Source organism: Phyllobates terribilis, unplaced genomic scaffold (genome assembly GCF_046119375.1).
Source record: "Phyllobates terribilis strain yellow unplaced genomic scaffold, ASM4611937v1 Scaffold_3__8_contigs__length_932513732, whole genome shotgun sequence".
In the NCBI taxonomy this organism is placed as follows: Eukaryota; Metazoa; Chordata; class Amphibia; order Anura; family Dendrobatidae; genus Phyllobates; species Phyllobates terribilis.
The window spans coordinates 194724990-194751745 of record NW_027362763.1 but is presented as its reverse complement, the minus strand read 5'-3'; the positions used below and the strand labels follow the sequence as shown (position 1 = coordinate 194751745).

Here is a 26756-nt window from a genome sequence, read left to right as displayed (position 1 = left end):
TAGTAGACAAGTTCGCAATAACTTTTATTGAGTTAATGCACAGAAATCAAAGGTTTACGTTTCGTCAAAATAGTAGAGAAGAGTTAATGATAAGGAAATGTACAAGGAAGGCCCTGCTGCTACACTGATGGACTGTGTCTAGACATGGAGCATGATCATCAAACCGATCCCAAGTGCAGTTTGGCCAAAAAACTGGAAAAAGCCATTTTGGTCACTTAAATTAAAATTCTGTTGAATACAGTTTAGTCAGAAAGCTCATCATCCAGGTTTATGTCTGTTGTGTCGATGTCATCTAATTCCATGTTGTCCAGGTCCTCTTCCAAGTCCAGGAAAGCCTAAAAATAAGATCAGCTCACAGTTTATATCACAACCCAACAGCCCTGGTGCTGCAGAGTATGGCCATTAACATCAGTTAACAGCACCTACCTTCTCTTCTGAGGTTTTGGATGCAGGCGGTTCTGTCGCTGGCACGGGGCTGGGTGATTTTGGTGCTGGCACTGTGGGGATAGGTGCTGCTACTGGGGGAGTGGCTTCGCTTTCTTTTTCCTCTTCCTACAACAACATTCACATCAGTATTACAACAGCTGATAGGAATCTATGAGGAGCTGTGTACTTTAAAGTTGCATATCTTTGCAAAAGTGGTACGGAACGCTATTGTGTTTGAGAAAAAGACAAAAACTGCCAGAAACTATGTGAAACAGTCTGACATTTCATATTTTGGACTCCGATTGCCTCAACAAAGCAGTGATTACGTGGGGGGCAAAGGAGAGAGAGAAATATTAATATTGTTTTTTGGGTATCTAGATGGAAGTCTACAGCACAGTGCGGAATAGGCAGCAAACTGTGACCATTGCCTTAGGCCAGCCTTTAAAATATCTTTCTTAACCCCTTTACCCCCGATGGTGGTTTGCACGTTAATGACCAGGCCAATTTTTACAATTCTGACCACTGTCACTTTATGAGGTAATTACTCTGGAACGCTTCAACGGATCCCCCTGATTCTGAGACTGTTTTTTCGCGACACATTGTACTTCATGATAGGGGTAAAATTTCTTCGATATCAGTTGCATTTATTTGTGAAAAAAAACAGAAATTTGGCGAAAATCAGAGAGATATGTCACACAAAATAGTTAATAAATAAAATTTCCCACATGTCTACTTTACATCAGTACAATTTTGGAACCAAAATTTTTTTTTATTAGGGAGCTATAAGGGTTAAAAGATGACCAGCGTTTTCTCATTTTTCCAACAAAATTTACAAAACCATTTTTTTAGGGACCACATCACATTTGAAGTGACTTTAAGGGGTCTTTATGACAGAAAATACCCAAAAGTGACACCATTCTAAAAACTGCACCCCTCAAGGTGCTCAAAACCACACTCAAGAACTTTATTAACCCTTCAGGTGCTTCACAGGAATTTTTGGAATGTGGAAGAAAAAAATTAACATTTAACTTTTTTCACAAAAATGTTACTTTAGACCCAATTTTTTTTTATTTTCGCATCGGTAACAGGAAAAAATGGACCCCAAAATTTGTTGTGCAATTTCCCCTGAGCACGCAGATACCCCATATGTGGGGGAAAACCACTGTTTGGGCGCATGGCAGGGCTCGGAAGAGAAGGAGCGCCATTTGACTTTTTGAATGTAAAATTTGCTTGAATAATTAGCGGACGCCATGTTGCATTTGGAGAGCCCCTGATGTACCTAAACAGTGGAAACCCCCCAAAAGTGACACCATTTTGGAAACTAGACCCCTCAGGGAACTTATCTAGGTGTGTGGTGAGCATCTTGACCCCCCAGGTGCTTCACAGAAATTTATAATATTGAGCCGTAAAAATAAAATTTTAACATTTTTCCCACAAAAATGTTTTTCAGCCCCCAGTTTTGCATTATCATAAGGGTAACAGGAGAAATTGCACCATGCAGTTTGTTGTGCAATTTCTCCTGAGTAAGCAGATACCCCATATGTGGGGGAAAACCACTGTTTGGGCGCACGGCAGGGTTCGAAAGGGAAGGAGGGCCATTTGACTTTTTGAATGTAAAATTTACTTGAATACTTAGCGGATGTGCCCCTGATGTGCCTAAACAGTGAAAAAACCCCACAAGTGACATCATTTTGGAAACTAGACCCCTCAGGGAACTTATCTAGATGTGTGGTGAGCACCCTGAACCCCCAAGTGCTTTGCAGAAGTTTATAACATGGAGCCGTGAAAATAAAAAAAAAATCAAACTTTTTCCACAAAAATAATGTTTTAGCCCCAATTTTTTTATTTTCACAAGGGTAAGAGGAGAAAATGGACCCCAAAAACTGTTGTGCAATTTCTCCTGAGTACGCCAATACCCCATATGTGGGGAAATTGGATGCACGGCAGAGTTCAGAAAGGAAGGAACATTGTGTGACTTTTTGAACGCAAAATTGTCTGGAATTGAGAGCGGACGCCATATCGCGTTTGGAGAGCCCCTGATGTGCCTAAACAGTGGAACCCCCCAACAAGTGACCCCATTTTGGAAACTATACCCCTTAAGGATTTTATCAAGGGGTATAGTGAACATTTTGAATCCAGAGGTACGACACAGAATTTGATAACATTAGGTCATCATATTGAATAAGTTGTCATTAGTCTTGAGCGCAAGTGCTGCTACTTGAGTTTGCATCAGGTACTCAGGTATGCACCATGTATCGCGGGTGTTCGAGTGACATGCTCGAGTCCCCGCTCGCATGTTTCATGGTTATTAGACACCCCAAAAAAAACATGCAGGATCGCTCGTGCATGGCAGGCGATCCCCGCAAGTTTTTTTTGGCCACGAAGCATATGGGGTAGAGACTCGAGCATGTCACTTGAGCACCCTTGATACTCAGTGCATTCCTGAGCATCCGATGCAAACTCAAGTAGCGAGCACTTGCGCTCAACACTAGTCACCATATCTTTTTTTTTTTTTTTACTTTTGAAAAAAATCCCAACCCTAACCCAACCCTAACCCTAGCCCTAGCCCTAACCCTAGCCCTAGCCCAACCCTAGCCCTAGCCCAACCCTAGCCCTAGCCCAACCCTAGCCCTAGCCCAACCCTAGCCCTAGCCCAACCCTAGCCCTAGCCCAACCCTAGCCCTAGCCCAACCCTAGCCCTAGCCCAACCCTAGCCCTAGCCCAACCCTAGCCCTAGCCCAACCCTAGCCCTAGCCCAACCCTAGCCCAGCCCTAGCCCTAGCCCAACCCTAGCCCTAGCCCAACCCTAACCCTAGCCCAACCCTAACCCTAGCCCAACCCTAACCCTAGCCCAACCCTAACCCTAGCCCAACCCTAACCCTAGCCCAACCCTAACCCTAGCCCAACCCTAACCCTAGCCCAACCCTAACCCTAGAGTTTATTTTTTACGCCGTTCCTCGTGCGGTATAAGTGATTAGACGACTTTATTCTTTGAGTCGGTGCGATTACAGCGATACCAGAATCATATTGGGTTTTTATGATTGACAGCTGTCACACACTAAAAGACACATATTTTGTAAAATCTAGTTTTTGCATCGCCATATTTTGAGAGCTATAATTTTTCCATATTTTGGCCGACAGTCATGTGACAGCTTGTTTTTTGCAGGATGAGTTGACGTTTTTATTGGTGCCATTTTCAGGCACTTGACATTTTTTGATCGCTTTCGATTACGATTCTTGGGAGGCAGAATAAACAAAAAACAGCAATTCCAGAATTTTTTAAATGTTTTTTTTTTATGCTGTTCCGCGTGTGGTAAAATTGATAAGGCAGCGTTATTCTTCAGGTCAGTACGTTTACAGCGGTACCGCATTTATATAGTTTTTCTATGTTTTGGCGCTTTTACACAATAAAAGCCATTTTATAGAAAAAAATATTTTTTTGCATCGCTTTATTCTGAGAGCTATAACTTTTTTTATTTTTCGGCTGATGGAGCTGTATGGCGGCTTGTTTTTTGCGAGACAAGATGACGTTTTCAGCAGTACCATTTTTATTTATATTCGTCTTTTTGATCACGTGTTATTTCATTTTTTGTTTGGCGGTATGATGATAAAGCATTGTTTTTTGCTATTTTTTTTTTTTTTTACCGTGTTGACTAAAGGGGTTAACTAGTGGGACAGTTTTATAGGTCAGGTTGTTCCGGACGCGGTGATACCAAATATGTGTACTTTTATTGTTTTTTTTTTTCATAATATTTATTGATGGGTACATTATATTTTTATTGGATTATTTTTTTTAATATTTTTACAATTTTTTTATTTATTTTTTCACTTTGACAGTTTTTTTATTTTTAGACTTTGTCCCACTATGGGACTTTCACTTTTTTTATTCTGATCGCCTGTATAGCACAGGAATGGAGCACCATACCTGTGCTATACAGGCTGTCAGCGCTGCACAGTGAGAAGATAGTTTGGTCATGCACTGCGCATGACCAAAAAATCTTCCTGCTATCTGGTGACCTGGATGTTGTCATGACGATATCGGGTCGTCATGGCAACATCCGGGAAGCCGCGGCAGACAGTGCTGGAGGCCGGAAGAGGAGGTGAGTATCCCGATCACCTCCCCTTGCCACTGCAATGCAGAGATTGACTTCGATCGCAGCATTGAGGGGGTTAATGTGCCAGGAGCAGTGCGGGACCGCTCCCTGCACATAGTACCAGGTGTCAGCTGTGACAATCAGCTGACACCCGACGGCGTAGCCCCGTACTGCTTGTGTGCAGGCGCGATCGCCGTATGACCTAATAATACGTCATTGGTCCAACTGGCCCAGGTCACCAAGACGTACTATTAGGTTATACGTCAGAAAGGGGTTAAAGGGAATCTGTCAGCAGGTTTTTGCTATGTAATCTGAAGACAGCTGGAGATAGAGGCTGAAACACTAAATTCAGGGATGTGTCACTTTGTCAAAGTGTGTGCTGTTAACTAACTGTGAAGGATTTATTACTAAGAGATTAACATTGCAGGACTAGTCCAGCAACTAAACACCTCACTGTCTATGGATATTGTATATAAAGAGCCTGGTGTGGGCGGGGGCAGCTTTCTCAGCTCTTCTTCATCGCTAAATCTAAAAACTCTGATTGTGTCAGAACTGCTGCACCCAGTAATCTAAGTGACACATTGTTGTATTCAGGGTCTCTCGGCCTACATCAGGCTGCTCTTAACTGAGGAAGCAAAAACCTGGCGACAGATTCCCTTTAAATAAATGGGTCCCTATATCATTTTTGGTTACTGCAATCACCTCCAGCACATACCTACACACTATTAACTTATGACATTGGCTCTGGCATGTCTTAGTGTGAGGTGTGAAGGGTACCATAAATGGAACCTATCATGTCCCCGAACACTATTAACCCGCAGATAAAAGGATAATCTGCAGGTTAATTACAATGCTGTCCAATCGCCTTTCTGAAAGTGCGGCTACTGGGAAGACATGAACTCTATTCCTCCCAGGAGCCGCCGGCTTTTAATCATCAAGCTGTGCATGGAGGGGCTACAGCATTGTGAGTGGCAGCTGTCAGCACACCCCGCCACTTTGCCAGCTAAGTCTGTACAATTACACTGCAAAGCCGGCTGTCACAGTGTCGGTGTGCACTTACAGCCGCCGCTCACTGTACCGAACAGTTACTGTATCCTCTCATGCGTGCCTCTATGACAAAGCCAGCTGTCAGTGTCGGTGTGCACTTACAGCCGCTGCTCACTGTACTGAGCAGTCTCTGTATCCTCTCCGACGCGCCTCTATGACAAAGCCAGCTGTCAGTGTCGGTGTGCGCTTACAGCCGCCGCTCACTGTACTGAGCAGTCACTGTATCCTCTCTGACGCGCCTCTATGACAAAGCCAGCTGTCAATGTCGGTGTGCACTTACAGCCGCGGCTCACTGTACTGAGCAGTCTCTGTATCCTCTCCGACGCGCCTCTATGACAAAGCCAGCTGTCAGTGTCGGTGTGCGCTTACAGCCGCCGCTCACTGTACTGAGCAGTCACTGTATCCTCTCTGACGCGCCTCTATGACAAAGCCAGCTGTCAGTGTCGGTGTGCGCTTACAGCCGCCGCTCACTGTACTGAGCAGTCTCTGTATCCTCTCCGACGCGCCTCTATGACAAATACAGCTGTCAGTGTCGGTGTGCGCTTACAGCCGCCGCTCACTGTACTGAGCAGTCACTGTATCCTCTCCGACGCGCCTCTATGACAAAGCCAGCTGTCAGTGTCGGTGTGCACTTACAGCCGCCGCTCACTGTACTGAGCAGTCTCTGTATCCTCTCCGACGCGCCTCTATGACAAATACAGCTGTCAGTGTCGGTGTGCGCTTACAGCCGCCGCTCACTGTACTGAGCAGTCTCTGTATCCTCTCCGACGCGCCTCTATGACAAATACAGCTGTCAGTGTCGGTGTGCGCTTACAGCCGCCGCTCACTGTACTGAGCAGTCACTGTATCCTCTCCGACGCGCCTCTATGACAAAGCCAGCTGTCAGTGTCGGTGTGCACTTACAGCCGCCGCTCACTGTACTGAGCAGTCACTGTATCTTCTCCGACGCGCCTCTATGACAAAGCCAGCTGTCAGTGTCGGTGTGCGCTTACAGCCGCCGCTCACTGTACTGAGCAGTCTCTGTATCCTCTCCGACGCGCCTCTATGACAAAGCCAGCTGTCAGTGTCGGTGTGCACTTACAGCCGCCGCTCACTGTACTGAGCAGTCTCTGTATCCTCTCCGACGCGCCTCTATGACAAAGCCAGCTGTCAGTGTCGGTGTGCGCTTACAGCCGCCGCTCACTGTACTGAGCAGTCACTGTATCCTCTCCGACGCGCCTCTATGACAAAGCCAGCTGTCAGTGTCGGTGTGCACTTACAGCCGCGGCTCACTGTACTGAGCAGTCTCTGTATCCTCTCCGACGCGCCTCTATGACAAAGCCAGCTGTCAGTGTCGGTGTGCACTTACAGCCGCGGCTCACTGTACTGAGCAGTCTCTGTATCCTCTCCGACGCGCCTCTATGACAAAGCCAGCTGTCAGTGTCGGTGTGCGCTTACAGCCGCCGCTCACTGTACTGAGCAGTCTCTGTATCCTCTCCGACGCGCCTCTATGACAAAGCCAGCTGTCAGTGTCGGTGTGCGCTTACAGCCGCCGCTCACTGTACTGAGCAGTCACTGTATCCTCTCCGACGCGACTCTATGACAAATACATCGGCTCCCAGGAGGAATAAAGGTAATTTTCTCCAGGTAGCTGCGCTATTAGTACGGTGGTCAGATGGCATTGTAACACTATTAATCTGCAGATTAACCCTACATTTGCCAGTCAATAGTGTTTGGGAACATGACAGGTTAACAATATCCCCTCGCCCCCACAACACTGTTCATTAGTCTGCAGCATTTTCTGCTTGTTGCTAAAAGAAAGTCTTGCAAAAATCCTACAACAACAAAGGACCCATGTAGATTAGATAGCTGACGGCCGAACAATTGCTACTGCCCACATTCAACAGTAACAGAAATCCTCTTTACTATGTGATGCTGCTTATTTATGTATCTCCTGAAACATTGGGCAAATAGCTTTCCTCCAAAAGCAAGAAAGCCCTGATATCAGCACAAACAAGACTCCTCCTGAAGGGGGCACTATAGCATACAGGTCACCAGCTGCCTATGACTGGCTTATGTACGTGCCTATTTGAATAAAGGCAAGTACATTAAGCCACATTCAGACTAGACTGTTTCCGGCCTAGCTCAATACAGTTGCATTGAGCGAGGAGGCTTGCATCTAGTCAGATTGTGGCCAGGAGAATGCATATTGCAAACTTGCGGGTACATGACCGCTGCTCCTGATGCCGACACCGGAGAAGCCTCACAGTATGCAGTGAGCACAATGTGATGATTTACAAACTTTTATATTGAACATTGATTCATTCGTTCATACACAAAGGGGAATTATGGAGCAGAACTCACCGCTATGGCGGCCTCTTCAGAGGGTTCAAATCCCTTTGCTTCTTCCAAGACATTTCTCTCTTCATTTGGCTGCACAAATGGAGATGAACGACAGCCTTCACTACATTAGCCTTTGGTTAGGTAACCAGCCTTACAGAAATGCCAAGCATTGCCCAGGTACTCACAGTGACATGGCGATACTCGCTGCCAGGACGCAGCATTGTGCCTTTCTGCTTCAGGAACTGCTCACCCAAAAAGGCCTCTTTCAATCCAGGAAACAAATTCTCATACTCGGTGGGGTCAGCCAAGGAGTCCGCAGCCTTCTGGTTGATTTTAGACAGACTTTCCTTCCACAGCTTTACCACCCTAGTAACACAAATTAAAGCTAAATTCATCGCCTATTACATGTGCCAGATGGTTCTAGTGCACATTTCACTGGAAAATCAGATCCTGGAGATAGAACATTCATGAGATGAAATGTCCATATTTTACTAGATATTTCTTTTAAGCCCACAGAATAGTCATACAATAATGTCTATACTAGGAGAAAATCCCATAGAATAAAAACTCAGCATTTCTACCTGGACACCTGACTCGGCAGGTATGTACGTGCCAGGAAGGCCGCCTCAGGCAGACGACCAGTGGAAATCAATAGCTCCAGGCAAGTGTCTATTCTGAAAATGAAAAAGTAACGATTGTGACAACGCAAACCAACTTCTCCAATGCAAGACAAAGGAAAAGTCTAATAATTTACAAGGGCAGGTTTACTCTGCCGGCACTTACTTCCCCAATAAAAAGTAGCTCAAGAAAGCCACGTTGTTCTTGCCATCTCTCTCTGCCCCCTCTGCCAGCTTGTTCACCATGGAGGCATTTCCAGAAGACGTAGCTAACAGAAGTAGACCTCCATAGTCCTGAGCGTTGTGCAGACACTCCTGGGCCAGGCCAAACTGGCACTTGCTGATGGCCAATTCAGCCAGCTGCTTCCACTTCTGTTCAGACTACAGACAGAAAGAAAAAGAAAACCGGAAAATTACTATTAGCACCAAGTACTAAAGAGAATATAAACCAGAAGAAAACCCACCCAGAAAACAAGTCTCTTTATATGCAGTAATCCAACACTTACTACATCTCTCAACCATTAACCCCTTCCCGCTCCATGGCAGCACCTGCCTATGCAGCTGTCTCTGATTTCTACTGTTTAACCACTTCAATCTATGACAGTGGCATTTAACTGTGGCACAACACTGGTGGTGTAATTGGCCGCCCATCACACCTTCCTGGCGGAGACCCCAGGATGCCATTGCAGCCTGTGGCAAAGGAGATTGTGATTTTTACTAAATACTGTAAAACTTAAAGGGAACCCACAATTATAAAAAATGCTATTAACCTGCAGATATGGCGTTAATCTACAGGTTAATTCCGTTATTAACCTGCCCGATGCCCACACATAGCCCAACGCTGACAGGAGAAAATAAACTTTATTCCCTCTGGCAGCATTCAAGTTTCAGTCACAGGGGCGACGGCGGGGCAGCTGAAACCCAGCCCCCGGCCATGACTGGCACTCGCACTGCGTCAGGGTCTTCTTACAGTCGGGGCAGGGGGCGCAGTTACAGCTGCCACACTCTATATACAAAGCGGTGACTGAACCCGCACCGGTGCCACCCTCATGACTGAAGCCGAATGCTGCCGCAGGGGAATAAAGTTCATTTTCTCCCCGTAGGTGCCGGGCAGGTTAATAACGCTATTAGTCTGCAGATTATTTTCAGGTGACAGGTTTCCTGTTAGTCTTCGAATCAAATGATTGCAGGTTAAAAGTCCCCGAAGGTGGAAATTAAAAAAAAAAAAAAAAAAAGTTTTTAAAAATATTAAGAAGAAAAAAACATAAAAATCGGAATCACCCCCTTTTTCCAATTCAGAAATAAATTTAAAAAATATATATTCATATTGGGTATTTTTGCATCTGTAAAGTCTGGTCTGTTAAAATATAAAATGATATAACCACCCAAAAAATGCAATGCAAAGTGTTCAAAACGTCGTACGTGCCCCAAGATGGTATTAATAAAAACTAGAACGTTGCATTTAAAACTAAATTCCTCATACAGCTACACCGACAGAAAAATAAAAAAGTTACGGGTTTCAGAAAGTGGCAACATACTCCATTTTTTTTTTTTTTTTTTTTTTTTTTTTAAAACGAAACTCATTTTTGTATCACTACAATCGTACTGACCTGGCTAATCATATTGGTAACTGTACAATAAATAATGTAAAAACAATGGCAAAATGGCTTTTTTTCACAATCTCACTTGGAATTTGTTCCCATCTTTCAGTACATTAGATAACAACATTGATGGTGCCATTTAAAACTACAACTCGTCCTGCAAAAAAACAACATACCCTCATGTGGCTATATCAATGGAAAAACAAAAAGGAAAAAAAGAGGAAAAACAAAACCATAAAAATAAAAATTGGCTGAGTCCTAAAAAGGTTATGGAGTTGTCCAAGATAAGAAAAACATGGCTGTTTTTTTTTTTTTTTTTTTTGCAGGATCAGCACCACACCAGTCGAAAGGGCTGTGTCTGGTACTTCGGGTTGGCTCCTTTCCAGTGAATGGAGCTGAGCGGCAATACCACACAGGGTCAAGTGATGTTTTTGAAAGAAAGCAGATATGTTTTATTAGTTTGGGACAACCTGTAAGAATCTTACAGAACGCGAAGATAATGTAGTATGGATGTGATGATGATGGTGCATGGGAATCCAAATGTAAGGCGTGAGAATCGAGTCCTACATATCTTACAGAATCCAACCACAGACCGCACGTTACCTCTGCTTCCACCGCCAGCTGATATGCAATTTTGAGTTCTCCCAGCTGCAGCGCCAGCTCAAAGCGATGCTCCGGATCTGTGGAGACCGCCAGCGCTTGTTGTTTGAAGCCCTACAAACAGAACGCCATGTATTGTCACACACTGAATGCCATCTCATACAAGGTGAGAGGTTAGAAAATCATGTCCTTACTTGTTTCTCCAGAAAGTGGGCAACACGTGTCCTCTGCTCTTTCGGGATAGTTGGGATTACTTTGTCTGCCATGCTGAAGTCTCTCCTCATTACAGCGGTCTGATACTCCAGGACCGACACCAGCAGAGAGTAGCTGACTATGTTCAGTTCTTTGTCTCCCAGGTACAGGCGATTATCTTTAGGTATGTACCCCAGCAAGTACATGGTTCTACATAGGGGAGAAAGCAAGGTGGTGGGTACGGAGAAGTCACAAGCAGCCACTGATGTACAGTGATCACGTAGGCTAGCTAACGGGTTATGATCCCAAGTGTTCACCTGACCAACTACATGAGACAAAGAACCACTACTACTACTCCAGGTACAACTGGGTGATGGATGCAAGACTGGCCTAAGTCTAAAATAGAACAAATACACTCAAGGAATCACTGTGCAATGGTCTGGTAAAAGGGAACCAGTCAGCTCCCCAGCCCTCCTAAGCTGCCACCATAACTGTATATAGGCCTATTCCTCAATTATAAAAGAGCCTTTATGTGCCATACATTACTTCTAAATCTAAAAAAATCAAGTTATAAATTTGGTTTTCAGAAATAAAATTAGTTAAGACTAATCCGTCCTTAGATTTTGTAATCACGCCCAAGGGAACATGACAAGCAACATTTCCTGCACGAAGCCGGGTGCCTGCTCCCTAGCTTAAAGAAGCACTCCTCCCATCAAAGTTTTTATCCTCTTAATATCTTGCAATCATCATATTATATAGCGCTGTGTACTTACAACTGTTTATTTTGCCTTTCTACCCAGCAAATTGTTCTGTTTTCCACCAGGTCTATGACATCACGTGATTAAAAACTAACTACCTGAATTCTTCTAAGCTCTATGTAGAAAAAGGAGGTAAATTTTCCCTGTATGAGTCATCAGTCACTGCAAAAGTCCCTGGCAGAAGGAGGAGCAGCAGCTGGGTCAGAAGATGAAGAGGGAAATGATAAATGCAGGAACAAGAGACTTTCTGTTTCTACATAGAGCAGAGAAATGAGCAATTGTAAGTACACAGTGCCATATAATATGATGATTGCAATATATTAAGAGGATAAAAACTTTGATGGCAGAAGGAGTGCTTCTTTAGTCAGCGCACTGTGCATGCTCCGGTAGGCATTATTGATGCCAATCATTATGTGCCATCAGCTGCAGTGAAGCAGGATCGGTGTCACTAATGCTTCTCTGGGCATAAGCACTTTCTATGATGCCAGGGAGTGTAACCCCGACTTCACTGCACATGGCCAGGAAGGCACAACATCGCGTTCATGTGTGAGAATTGCAGAGCCTCATGGTGATGTCGCCTCTGAAGTTAATGTTATGCACCCTGGGTGTGACTACAAGATCCAAGGCCAGACTAGTCCAGGCTAGTTTTTACACTGTAAGTCAAATTTGTAACTTGATTTTTCAGACTTAGAAATAAGTGTATGGCACAGCGGACCTTTTTATAATCCAGGAATAGGCTTATATGAAGTTATGGTGTTAAGTGGTATAGTTAAGTTACCAACAATACGACAAAAAAGTTATATTTTTTGTAACATGGATGTCATAGGCTTCTATATGCCGTACATCAAAGCCTTCTGGGAGATCCTCCTGATGTATGTTTTACCAAATTAACCGGAGGGTAAATAAACCCTAATTAAGGGACTTTTTAAAACATGACTTATTATTACATTTTTAAAAAGTGGTAAATTTAAAATTACACCAGCCTGTCCATGTTATTTCTGAAATATTCTATCTCTAAAACCTATCTGGTTCATTACTCAATGCAGATATATTCCTAAAATCTCAATCTCTGGGATTCATATAGTTCATTGATCAATCTGGTTATTTTACTAGTTCTATGCTAACTCCCCTATGCTGCAGCTCATAGGTTCATTTATCAATTCCCTGGTGCTCACTAAAACATACATACATATATATATATATATATATATATATATTTTATAATGTGTGATTAGCATAGAACTAATAAAATAACCAGATTTCAGGAATATATCTAGATTGATTAATGAACCTGATATTTTTGAAATATTTTATTTCTAAAACCTAACAGAGACAACATGATGTAATTTTACATTTAAATTACCACTTTTTAAAAATGTAATAATAAAAGTCACGTTATAATACATCCCTTAATTAGGGTTTATTTACCCTCCGGGTAATTTGGTAATACATATCTACTCATCCCTAAAGGGGTGTATATACTCATTGGTTGTATCCTCCTGACGTATACCCACAATGTAAACTGCAATCGAAATGTGAATATGCCGTAACTATGCACCAACATAAGTTATCACTCACCTGTCCAAATGTGCAATGGTAACAATTTCTCCACCTACATAATAGTTGAGTCGGTTTACTGTACTGGTGTAGATGAAACAGTCTCCAACCCAGAGACCGGTTTTCACGATCTCCTGAATTTCACCAAGCACCTTAAAAAAAAAAAGTCAGAATTACAGCCTTATGGATCAGCAACCTTTATTAGAACTGCCTATCTATGTGGTGATGTGCCCCTTCCTATGTGCTACCAGGGCTGCTCTCGGGTCCATCTGATGTGGTGCTTGTCCATCGTGTGGACAGGAAGGCAGGGAGCACTCAGAGATAAATACTGCTAACCAAGGTGTCAGCCATGGGAAAGGTAAGACTTTTAGGGGGGGTTGTTTGTTCTAGGCCACAAACTAATAATCTCTGCTTACCTCAAAAGCATCTTCTATGCCATCCTCAGAAACGCCTTCATGAGTCTCCTGGGCGGTGGCTACCTTCTCAGAGAGGTATTTCAGGATAAAGAAAGATTCTTCTGTAGCAATGCACACCAGCTCTCCAGAGTCCGACCAGAAAATCTGGCAAACAATGAGAATGGTCAAAGGGTAAGAAATAACCGATGCAGCAAATGATAAACTCAGCAATAGCAAAAGTGTCACAATCACATGTTTTGGCTGAATTTCTATCCTCCGGACCAGCTCTGTATTCTCCCAGTCATAGAAGGCCAAACCGTTCACAGATCGCACACCTAGTAAGAATCCTCCATAGATACCTGAAATTAGAGGGAGACATTAATGAGCAACACAAATTGTTTCTGCTACTGAACTGTTCATTATAAAGCACTAGCCAGCCGGGTAAATCTTCTCACAGACGGGGTGAACCCAATAGTTTACCTTATCTATCACTTCCATAAACTTTCAATATGGTTTAAAGCAGACCGCTCACCAATTTTAGCATGGCCACATCATGGAATAGTGGCTGTAGAGCCAAATAAAACGGAATTTTCTTTTTTTTTTTTTTTTTTTACATTTCTCCTCTCTGCTGTGGAGACATTAACTTGTAAAATCTATAAGCAAATGTTCACTAAGACTTAGATGGCATTGGCAGAGATTCATCTCTTGTGGCATTTACTAGGGGGGATAAAAAGAACATACCACCAGAGAAGATTAAAACAGACTTTCTCTGTATGAGACATGTAATGACCACCCGGCTCCCATTACTGATCTCACTGTCTGCACCTACTGTGATTACAAGCAATTGAGGTGAGCAGAGAGCTGTGTGTCATTACAAACATCTCGGCATCTCTCATTTCACAGCAGTTAGTGTGAGACGAAAGGGTAGTACAGCAGAGCTGACCGCACTAAGAGAAGAGCAGCAAGAGATGCTTGTAAGGATACTCTGCTCTACTTCCCTCCCCGTAATTATAGCATGTGCCGGCAAGTGATGTGGACAGATCTGTGTGTCATTACAAACATCTCTGCATTTCTCATTTCACAGCAGTTAGATCTGCGGGAGGAGAGCTGCGAGGCACCTCCTGCTTATGATTGGTCAACGTCATAGAGAGGAAAAAGTACATGTCCCCAGAAAGAAATCTCTGCTGATGCACTCTTGTTTTTAGCAAAAAAACAAGTATATATACTTTACTAGCTAACATCTCCACAATAGAGATGAGAAATTAAAGCAATATAAACACATTCTAAAAGAGGTCCTCTTCAAAGGGATTTTTGTAGACTTTTAAAGAAAAAAAAAGTTATCGGGTGCCGCTACTTCTCTCCACCTGTTGGCGTAGCGAGAGGTGCTGTAAAATCACTATAATACTGATGGCACATCCTAGTGGTGGGTGAGGTTCTGACTCCCAGCACACCCATCGATCAGCTGATTATAAAACTGTGATGGCATCCTGGTGAGATCCAAATTCCCTAAACTGATTACTAGACATAGTCTTCCATACACTTGGTACTGGAGCTCAGTCCTATTTAAATGAATGAAAATGAGCTCCAATACCAGGTACATCCACCGCGCAATGTACAGAACTGTGCCTGGTAAAATGTAAAGGTGCCGCTCACTGGAGCTGATCAGCAGGGATGCTGGTAGCCGGACTCTTGCCAATCTGATATTGATGGTCTATCAATAAACAAGACCTGATCAATCAGGTAGACAGTGTAAAATATTCATGCATCTTCAGAAAGAAAATTACAACCTGACCAAGTAAGACACTAGAAGAAAAGTATACAGTGACAGATCACACTTTTGGAAGACAGTGGTCTTCTATCAACCATTGCAAACAATTCTAAATTGCTCACTTGTGTAAGAGAAAGACACAAAATTGCACATCATGAACATAACGTGTCCCATAACTAACCTTCTGCACCAAAGTCTGGCTTAAAACTCTTCTTTTCTTTGAAGTTTTTGAAAATCTTCACTAAACTGCTGCTTTCTCGGATGGCGTACCTTCAGGTAAGACAGGAAGCATCATTAGGAGGAGGCTCACATGAAGCAGAATGACATCATAGGGGTTGTCTGGTTAAAAAAAAAATTTATCACCTATTCCCAGGATTGGCAATAGCTCACTGATCGGCGGGTGTCCCACCCCTGGGACCTGCACCTATTAGTAAAATGAGGAATATTTATCCCCAATGGTGAACAGTGATCTTCATTAAAAGATGGCAGTACAGGTCAGATGCCTGACCGCCGCTGCGTCTATTCTTTATTAGGCTGCCAGAAAAAGCAGAGCGCGGCGGTCAGTAGTCCCACAGGGAGTGAATGGAGCAGAGACAGAGCGCGCCGCTCCATTCTAATGTGGATAAAAGGTCTGGCAATTGGCGCAGGTTAAGGGCTGTCAGACCCTCGCCGATAAATAATGTTATCGTCTATCCTGTGGACAGGCGATAATATATTTTAATAGGACAACCTCTTTAATACCTATAATCCTATTAATTCTGATAATTACATTTATGATTACATCCATAAATCATGTTTATGCCTTACTGCAATAAATATTAACCCATTTCACTACATTTGACGTAAGACTATATCATGGTCGGGAACAGGTTACCACAAAATGTTCTAAATTTATGTCATGGCAATCATGCGGGCACAGGAGCAGTGACCTCATGATCACCGCCAGGAGCTCAGCGTAAGTTATAACCAAGCTTCGCCTGTCATGGGCAGGAGTGGTGCACGCACCATCCCGAGCCATTTAACCCCCTAAAGGCCGCAATCGTGAGTGATCGCAGCATTTAGAAGGCTGCGATTGGCACCTGCGCGATGTCATCGCGAGGGCCCGATTGTTGCCATGATGACCTCTGGGTCTGCCAGCTACGGTGGCCTTTAGACTATGCCCAGAGAGCCCATTTAATTTATGAGTGCATGTCTCTAGAAGCAGAAGCTGGGCACTACAATGACAGATTTGCACTTTTCACTCAGATCCACTGCTGCTCATTTCTGGAAAACACCCATGGAGTCAAAATCCTCACTGCATCTGAAGATAAATTCCAAAAGGGGTATAATTTCCAAAATGGGGTCACTTGAGGGGGGATTCTGCTCTTCTAATACTTAGGGGCTCTGTATATGGAGTCCGCAAATTATTCTACGATAACTAGTTCTCTGAGAGTCAAACAGCGCTCCGTCCCTCCCGAGTCTCGCCGTGTGGCTAAGCAGAACTGTACAGCCACATATGGGGTATTGCCACGTTCAGCAGAAATTGTGGGACAAGTTTTGATGTCTTTTTTACCCATTTCCCCATGTGAAAATGTAAAATCAGGAGCTAAAATTTTTGTGGAAAAAATGTAATCATTTTTTTCTTCACTGCCCAATGGTTTAAAATTCTATGACACATCTGTGGTGTCAATATGATCACTGCACCCTTAGATGAATTCAGTGAGAGGTGCAGTTTGTAAAATGGGGTCACTTATGTAGGGTTTCCGCTGTTCTGGCACATCAGGGGCTCTGCTAATGTGACATGGCACCCTCAAACCATTCCAGCAACATCTGAACTCCAACATTGCGCTCCTTCCCTTCTGAGCTTTGCACTGTGCCTCAATAGTAGTTTTCGACCACATATGGGGTATTGGCGTACTCAGGAGAAATTTCGTAACAAATTGTATCGTTCATTTTCTTCTATTACTCCTTTTAAAAATTAAAAACTTGGGGCCAAAGCAACAGTTTAGTGGAAAAAATGGTAACTTTCCATAGACTCAGCCCAATGTTATATAATTCTGGAATCACCTGAAGGTTAAAAATGGTCCCTACAACCCTAGATGAATTCCTCAAGAGGTGTAGTTTCCAAAATGGAATCGGCATGTCAGGGGCTCTTCAAATGTGTCATGGCATCCACAATCTATGCCAGCCAAAATTGCGCTCCAGAATTCAGTTGGCGCTCCTTCCCTTCCGAGCTCCCAGACAGACACACATATAGGGTATCGGCGTACTCAAGAGAAATTGCACAACAAATTGTTTGATCCATTTTCCCCTGTGACCCTTGTGAAAATGCAAAATTTGGGGATAACTTAACATTTTTGTGGGAAAAAAATAAAATTTTCATAGAAAAATTTAAAAAAAAAAAAAAACACACTTTTTTTTTTACATCATCTCTAGCATTTGACGTTACTTCATCAGGTGGCTGCGCGAATACAGACCACAAACTTCCATTTTTTTATATTAATCTGGTGAAATCACCCGTGGATCTTCAGCAGCCGTACAACCTGGGATCAGGTCAGAATGTTTTAATACCATCTTTGATAATTATTACCGGATAAGACTTTATTTTTGCGCCATTTTTTCTCCTGAGCAGTTAATATCTTTCAAATGTGATGTGGCCCCTACGAAAATTGGTTTTGTAAACTTTGTTGAAAAATTGAGAAATTGGTGATCAACTTTCAACCCTTATAAATTCCTAACCGAAAAAAAAAATTACGTTTAAAAAATGATGGTGATGTAAAGTAGATATGTGGGAAATGTTATTTATTAACTATTGTATGTTGTGTGATATAACTGTTTTAAGGGCATACAAATTAGAAGTTTGAAAATTGCAGATTTTTGCCTAAAATTTCAATATTTTCACAAATAAATGTAAAAAAAATCAGCCTAAATTTACTACTAACATGAAGTATATAATGTGTCGCGAAAAAACACAATCTTAGAATCACTGGGATATATTGAAGTGTTCCAGAGTTATTACCACATAATGTGAAGCTGGTCAGAACTGTAAAATTTTACTGGTCATGAAGGTGAAAACAGGCGCAGGGGTGAAGGGGTTAAGACTTACTCCGAGGAGTCGTGAGCCCATGCAAATTCTTGTGCAGATCCAAAGCTCTTGTTTCTTAGGGCCATGGCAGTGTAAATGATGTATTCTCCATCGCCACACACCACTACGAACCTGGAGGACATTGGAAATAAATGTACTTACGGACAACTCCCATTGATTGTAGCCTCCACAGATGAAGTATTGTGTCCCCCATAGCACCTTATGCCCTCCCCCCCACACACACACACACAGTCTTACCTCCCATTAGGGTTATGTTGGATAGTCTGGGGATATATTTCACAGCTGCCCATGTCCTTTACAGCTAGTGGAAGCCTCTCTCCATCTTTAATCTCTGTCTCACCCATGGCTTTCAGATTAGCCTGCTGCACTTCAGAGTGCTTGGCCCAGATTATTTTTCCATTTGCATCCATGGACATTGCTGGCTCTTCACGACCCAACTACAGAGATATGGAAAGACGACGTGCTGTCAAATTCACATTTTTTGGTAAAAAGATAACAATGGCATAAGCCAAAAGTAAGCCATAGGCAGATTTCTTCATATAATTATTTGAACAGTCAGCAGAACTGACAATAGACCTCACCTTGACGATGATGCTACCCTCATCGTACCCTAGAGCCACATTATTGGAGCCACGAAGACCAGACACACACCACACCCGCTCCATGCCATAGTTCAGGGTACTCTCCAGACGGTAGGTGCTAGAATGCCAGATCCTCACAGTCCCTAAAGAAGAATGGAGATTGTGAAATGGAAAACTTACTAAAAACGCTCTCTAAATTTGCACAATGTCCTAAATGGGTCTATATTTTTGTTAAGATTAGCTGTATTATATTCCCCCAGTTTCTCTTTAAAGTGCCCATACACTTTAGAATCCTGAACTATCTCGGTTTTGAGTTGAAATTAGAAGCAGTCTTCTTACGTAAAAACTTTAATTATTAAAGCCAGCAATCTCTCAGTGACCGTGGTCTCCTGCACAGGTCAGGGAGATCAGTACAGTGGTCACAGGGGTTGGTACCAACTTTTCCACAAAATTTCCCAGTGCATAACAATTTACACAGCGTTCAGTGTGATAAAAGTGATGCGACACCACCCCATAGAACAGTAATATTCCAGAAAATAATAAATAAATACAACCAACAGGGAAGTAAAATTGTAAGGAACACGTACCATCTTCTGAGCCAGTGATGATAATGGGAAGCTCAGGGTGGAAGCTGACACAGGAGACGTTCTGAGCGTGACCCTCCAGGGTCTGGACACAAGTTTTGTTCTGAATATGAGGAAATATAATAATATATCTTTAAATTGAATAGCAGACTAAAAGCCTAATACATCGCTAACTAGTTTGCTCGCTTTACTAACCTGGTAGTCCCAGATCTTGACCAGTCGGTCATCAGCTCCAGAGATTAGGTAGGGTTTGTCACCTCCACTGTAATAGTCTATGCAGTTCACCCCTTTCTCATGCCCCTCCAGTGTGAAGTTTGGGGAGGAGGACCCGAGCTGCCATACCTGCACAGCAGAGAGATTAGTAGAAATTATATATACATTAAAATCCATAAAGACCATAATTCACTGGATCTTATATACCAGGCTCTGGTATACTCTACCTTAATGGTGCGATCTAGAGAGGCGCTAGCAAATTGGTTGTTATCCTTGGGGTTAATGACGATCTGCATGACGTAATGTGTGTGGCCTTCAAACACCTGGGAGCAGGACCACTTCTTATCCCAGTCCCACAGCTTGATCAGCATGTCATCTACAGGAAAAAGATGGCACATCAGGCTACATTTCCCATGTACAAGCATCTCAAGTTATTCTCATGTTAGCTGGTTAATAAAACGCTGCACTCAATGTTATTTCTGATACAGATCTAAGACCAAGCAACAACTGACGTCTGGGAATGAGATCCATTAGATTAATTCCAGCAACAGCTTAAATAAGTCAATTACCACAATGGAGGGAAAAAACAATTGCTGGCTGGGTCCATATATCCTGCCCAGAGGTCACAGATATATACCAGGCTTTACACTAGAAGGTTCCCATGCAAGAACCTTCAAGCCAAAATGACCTCACCTAGATTCCTTAATTTTCACCCCAGGCTTTCTAGTCATGGACTGTGGCCCCCACTAGAAATAATAGGTATTAGTGATATGTTCCAGCCTGCTGACGTGGGTTTTATGACTTGTAGATCATCACAAACAGAACTCAGCCGATTGTTTACAGCTCTACGGTCGCCCATCAGGGATTTAATTTCCCTCTAATTGCTTTTCATTAGGATTGGAGCAGAAGGAATACTAATCCTAATGTCAGTATATTAGGTAATTTACCTCCCCGGCTATATATACCCACACAAATCCTATAAGAGAGATCAGTTTATGTTAACAAGCTCAAAGTCTTACCACTGCTGGTCAGTATGAAAGGCTGGGTGGGGTGCACGGCAATGCAGCGGATGTAGTCGGAGTGGGCCTCGAACATGTGGACTCTCTCCAGGGTGTTGTAGTTGAAGACTCGGATCTGCATGTCATCCTTAGAAGAAAGTACAGGTCCACGAGATCAATGACTCCATAATTAAATAGAATGTGTCGGAAGGTTTTTGCATACTATAGGGGTAGAGACCCTGATCCCCACAATGTGTTACTTACTGGGCTGTGTTATCAGTAGGAGATTATCACTACAGGACAACAATCCTGTAGATTATCACTACAGGACTACGTGTCTCGTGCCTCCTGGTCCGACCACACTCCCACACCTGACTAGCACCTTTCTGTCACTATACAGTGTACACAAAAGCTGTGGTGTTGGCAGGGTTATACCGGGCTCAGCATTCTGAGCTCTGCTAGATCTGCGGCAGAGAAAACTGTAATTCTATCATATCTGCTGCTCCCAGTAAACTAAGTGACATCGCTGGAATCAGGGTCTGTGCTTCTACATCACTCTGTTGTCAGATTACCTAACAAAAATCTGCTGAAAAATTCTCTTTAACGCAATCATCTACCTAGATATTAAGCCAATAAGTACTGCATCTACTTAGATTTCATACAATGACTGATTCTAAAATTGTTGTCCCTGTCACAAAGTTTCCCTGTCCTATGAGAACTTACAATTTATGGACATCCACTTTAAGAACACCACTGCAGACAGTTTATAATCTAAATCAGTACCTGTCTGGTCTCATTCAGAAGAACGTATTTTTGACCTATGTTCAAAAGGGAAAGCACGAGAAAATGCCCATGCATGAGCTACTTGAGATGAATGTTTTTCTATACTGACCAAGTGTCCATGTGCAAATAAAAGCACGCCCTAATCTATCCGTTTTTTGGAAGAAACTCACCCACAGAACTCAAAGGATTCCAGACTGGCACCATATGTATGGCTTCTGTTTATAACAGAACCATTGCTAAAATTACATAGGATAATGAATTGGGCCTGTTATTTTTTATATTCTGTATGGAAAAGATGGACATATGGATGACAATCAGGTGACTTTACACACGCTCGTATGAACCCGGCCTCACATAGAGGGAAGTTAACACTAAAGCAGAACTTCTAAAAGCGTGAGCTGATGGAGGTATAGGAAGAGAAGAGCACTTCTCACTGACGGGATATGAGACAGTCATGCCTGCATCACACACATTGCATAAGGTAATAGGGAGAAATAATGAAGCTCATAAATTAAGCTTGGAGAATATTTCAGGTAAGAAAATAAAGGGGCTTTCTAGGTTAATTAAAAATAGTGTCAGGGAAAGCATTTGCACAAAAGTAGTAAAGAAGATGTACTCACCCTAAGAATCCACTTAATATTTAGTTTGGTTGTTCATAATAATGATAATAATGCCTTAATATTAGTCACTGTCCTAGGGCTCCTCTTCTCTTAGGCCCTTATATCCCTTTTATTTACTGTCACAGACCCAGCAATCACTGGATCCGTATATATCAACTATAGAATTATTACCAGAAAGGGGGCGGTCAGTCATCGCCCCCTGGTAATTCCCCAGTGTGCACAGATGAGGGGGCAGCATCAGCCCCCCATACATGTGCATATCTCACACACTGTAATTAATGCGGCTGCACAGTAACCGCTCAACTAAACAGAAATTGGGGAATCTTAAGAGTCGTTACGGTCAGCAATCAAGTGTGAGAAAACCCATTTCATAGATCCCGGTAGGAAGACGCATCGCTTATACTCACTGCTCCGGTGACGACCCAGTTCTTCCTTGCCACAAACTTTGCTGCTCTGACCGGTAGATCACACACTTCAAAGGTTTTCACCAGGGTCTGGAAGAACAACAACAGGTTTTCATGGACAAGAAAACATGGCGTGTCCTCTGTATTTATATAGTCCCATGTGATACCATATTACCTGCGTCTCGTGATTCCATACACACACACTGCCATTGTACAGACTGGCCAGCATCCATGGCTCTGTAGGGTGCAGGTCGACGCTCTTCACTCGGTCGGACCGAGCTGTCAGCTTCCTCTTGATGTCAAGTCGCAGAGGCTGCAGATAACAGATGAGGCTATGACGACCATCAACATATAAGCCACCTGCATACAGCATTACTACACCGTACACCACGTAGCCAACTATAATCAGCACATGTGGCGGGCCCGTTATTCTGTATGGAGGGCTATGTGGCGGGCCCGTTATTCTGTATGGAGGGCTATGTGGCGGGCCCGTTATTCTGTATGGGGGGCTATGTGGCGGGCCCGTTATTCTGTATGGGGGGCTATGTGGCGGGCCCGTTATTCTGTATGGGGGGCTATGTGGCGGGCCCGTTATTCTGTATGGGGGGCTATGTGGCGGGCCCGTTATTCTGTATGGGGGGCTATGTGGCGGGCCCCTTATTCTGTATGGGGGGCTATGTGGCGGGCCCGTTATTCTGTATGGGGGGCTATGTGGCGGGCCCGCTATTCTGTATGGGGGGCTATGTGGCGGGCCCGTTATTCTGTATGGAGGGCTATGTGGCGGGCCCGTTATTCTGTATGGAGGGCTATGTGGCGGGCCCGTTATTCTGTATGGAGGGCTATGTGGCGGGCCCGTTATTCTGTATGGAGGGCTATGTGGCGGGCCCGTTATTCTGTATGGAGGGCTATGTGGCGGGCCCATTATTCTGTATGGAGGGCTATGTGGCGAGCCCATTATTCTGTATGGAGGGCTATGTGGCGAGCCCATTATTCTGTATGGAGGGCTATGTGGCGAGCCCATTATTCTGTATGGAGGGCTATGTGGCGGGCCCATTATTCTGTATGGAAGGCTATGTGGCGGGCCCATTATTCTGTATGGAGGGCTATGTGGCGGGCCCATTATTCTGTATGGAGGACTATGTGGGGCCCATTATTCTGTATGGAGGACTATGTGGGGCCCATTATTCTGTATGGAGGACTATGTGGCGGGCCCATTATTCTGTATGGAGGACTATGTGGGGCCCATTATTCTGTATGGAGGACTATGTGGGGCCCATTATTCTGTATGGAGGACTATGTGGGGCCCATTATTCTGTATGGAGGACTATGTGGGGCCCATTATTCTGTATGGAGGACTATGTGGGGCCCATTGTTCTGTGTGGAGGACTATGTGGGGCCCATTATTCTGTATGGAGGACTATGTGGGGCCCATTATTCTGTATGGAGGACTATGTGGGGCCCATTATTCTGTATGGAGGACTATGTGGGGCCCATTATTCTGTATGGAGGACTATGTGGGGCCCATTATTCTGTATGGAGGACTATGTGGGGCCCATTGTTCTGTGTGGAGGACTATGTGGGGCCCATTATTCTGTATGGAGGACTATGTGGGGCCCATTATTCTGTGTGGAGGACTATGTGGGGCCCATTATTCTGTATACTGGTTGGCCAGCAACTTTGTCCAAGTTTTTTATTTTGGCCCTCTGTATGTTTGAGTTTGACATCCCTGCTCTAAGAGATTGCCCTCGAAGAGACAACCTATATACCAGGGATGTCAAACTCAAACTGCTGAAACCTGCATTTTTCCCTTCAGACCACTGGTTGAGAGGCGGCCGTGCATCACAGCTCTCTCCAGTCATGTTTCCTCCCATACAAACAAATGGAGACCGCTGCTGACACAGAACAACCTCTCCGTTTCCAGGCGCAGGTTCAGTGCGGCCCAGTTCTGGACACCGATGTGGATTGACGTCTATGGGACATTTATGGAACATCCTGTGGGATATCTACGGCATTTCTGCATATGCCATAAATGTTTAATATAAGAATACCTCCGAAAAAAAGGTATATGTAAAAAAAAAAAAAGTATTTTATCACCATTGGCTTCTGCTAGGTTAAAATAAACTCATGTGCGCATGACCGCTGCAGTCAATCACTGAGCTCAGCAGCTCATGTGCTCTACATCAGCTTCAGTGACTGGCTGCAGCAGTCATGTGCGCTGTAGTCAGGACATCACCACTGCAGTCTGGCAACAAACACTGGGGCAGCGGCGGAGAGGCCATCCCAGACCAGAGGAGGGTGACTAATACCTGACTTTATTATTTTAACCTAGTGGAACTTGATGGGAATGGACATCTTATACCTAGAATACCCCTTTAAAATGTTCCAATTCACCAATGTGAACATCTTGTAGAACCATTCAGAGCCGACGCTTCTCACATCCGAGCATTTCTTGTTTTCACTCTTCCTTACACTGACCCTCCCTGACTGTCCTGGGGTTACACTAGCCTTGTCCTCCGCCAGCCTCCAGCAAAGACGGTAGAGGTCACAAGATACCATCACTGGAGACCATATACTGAGGCGCCTGGCGTCACCATACAGATATATAGATCTGATTTTAACAGTCTGCACAATTTAGTGCACATTCCCTTTCTGCAGACATTTTATATCCCACGTGTGGACTTTATTCTTAGGTCTCATTTCACCTTTTGTTGGCCTCCATTTTTTAACCCTGTAGTGCATAATATACACGTATTTCAGTTTTGGGGTCAGTGTGTGGAGGGTGCTCAGGAGCTGAACTCTGATCGCTGCTGTTAACAATTTAGATGCCTCTGTCTCTGGTATCAATAAAACCTTCAGCCTTCAATCAGCTCAACTGATGGAAAAATAACATTGCAGGTCCCAGAAAATGGAGACAAAAAAAAAACTTTTTAAAACTTTCTGAAATTTTTTTCACCACTAACAAAAAATAAATAAATCGACACAAATCCAATATTACTATAATCGCACTGGAGGTGCACTGTAGTCATGACATCAACACTGCAGTCTGGCAACAAACACTGGGGCAGCGGCGTAGAGGCCGCCGTGGACCCGGGGTCTCCAGGTCATTCTTACCATGCATCAAATACCGTAAGAAACACCCCCTCCCCCCCCCCCCCAAAAAAAAAAAAAAAAAAAAAAAAAAAAAAAAATCGATGGCAAAATTGCATTTTTTTAATCATTTCATCCCATTTGCTGATACATTACATGACAAAATTAATAGCGTCAATGAAAACTGCAACTCACCCCACGGAATAAAAAAAAAGATCCTCATAAGGCTATGTGAGCAGATAGATGGGAAAAAAAGTCATGGCTCCTGGAAGAAGGGGGTGAAACATGCAAATGGAAAGCCGAAAATTGTCTGTGGAGGCGAAGGGTTAATGAGCGCAGTGCCACACTGTATTCTGCAGACCGATGAGCCACAAACCTCGGAGCTGTGTCCTACGCTGTTCTGATTTTGGAACCAAAAGGAACAGTTCTAGAGAACGGCTCTGGCAGACGCCGCTGTGGCTTCATCTTCCGCGCGGTCAGACGTGGACGTGTGAATACGGCCCTATCTGACAACAAGCAGAAACCAGGAGTCCTGGTGCCTCCTCTCCGGGTTGTCACACGAATTGCACAGTGCAGGTGACAACCAATATGGCTAAGAGCTCTGGCCGGGGTTGTCAGCACTGGTCCCTCAGGTGCGGAGGACAGGTGATACATAATGGCAGACGTGACACTCAGAGTCTGGGAAAGCTGGGTGACCACCACTGTAACATCTGCCACGGCCAGAGTTGTCAGCCAGCTCTCTACAACCTGACACAGAAATCATCACATTGGGGAACTAGAAGTCCCAGCATGCTGCAGCACATCATTATTCCCATCCGCCCACAGACACTCGGGACACACAACCGAGAGCTCCCGTCCACAGCGCACAGCTCCGGCCTCCACTCACCATGGCTCCGGTTCCCCCTGGTCTCTCTCCCTCTGACTGACGTGGAGCTTCCGGGACTGATGGCAGATCTCGCGAGATTCCAAACCCTTCCACTTCCGGCTCATGAGATCAGTCCCGTTGGCGTTGCATCGCCATCTT

At 44.0% G+C, this 26756-nt stretch overlaps 1 protein-coding gene across 1 annotated transcript; it reads right to left on the bottom strand.

Annotated features, from left to right (window-relative positions):
• Nucleotides 1–26756, bottom strand: COPB2 (COPI coat complex subunit beta 2). The gene is made up of 22 exons (XM_073674430.1): nucleotides 26619–26756; nucleotides 22821–22958; nucleotides 22649–22735; nucleotides 20860–20986; nucleotides 20068–20216; nucleotides 19823–19969; nucleotides 19631–19730; nucleotides 19044–19186; nucleotides 18700–18899; nucleotides 18463–18573; nucleotides 15559–15647; nucleotides 13862–13968; nucleotides 13631–13774; nucleotides 13236–13366; nucleotides 10902–11109; nucleotides 10711–10821; nucleotides 8673–8887; nucleotides 8471–8563; nucleotides 8075–8255; nucleotides 7911–7979; nucleotides 427–552; nucleotides 1–335 (listed from the first exon to the last, which is right to left on the bottom strand). Exons 1-22 carry the CDS (start codon nucleotides 26619–26621, stop codon nucleotides 243–245), a joined length of 2772 nt encoding a protein of 923 aa, XP_073530531.1. The 5' UTR covers nucleotides 26622–26756; the 3' UTR covers nucleotides 1–242.

Excerpts from the sequence above, each read along its gene's own strand:
- COPB2 (XM_073674430.1), bottom strand. Across the intron at positions 19,970-20,067 it reads CTCTAGATCGCACCATTAAG|GTATGGCAGCTCGGGTCCTC; the intron begins GTAGAGTATACC and ends TCTGCTGTGCAG. Across the intron at positions 336-426 it reads CCAAAACCTCAGAAGAGAAG|GCTTTCCTGGACTTGGAAGA; the intron begins GTAGGTGCTGTT and ends TCTTATTTTTAG.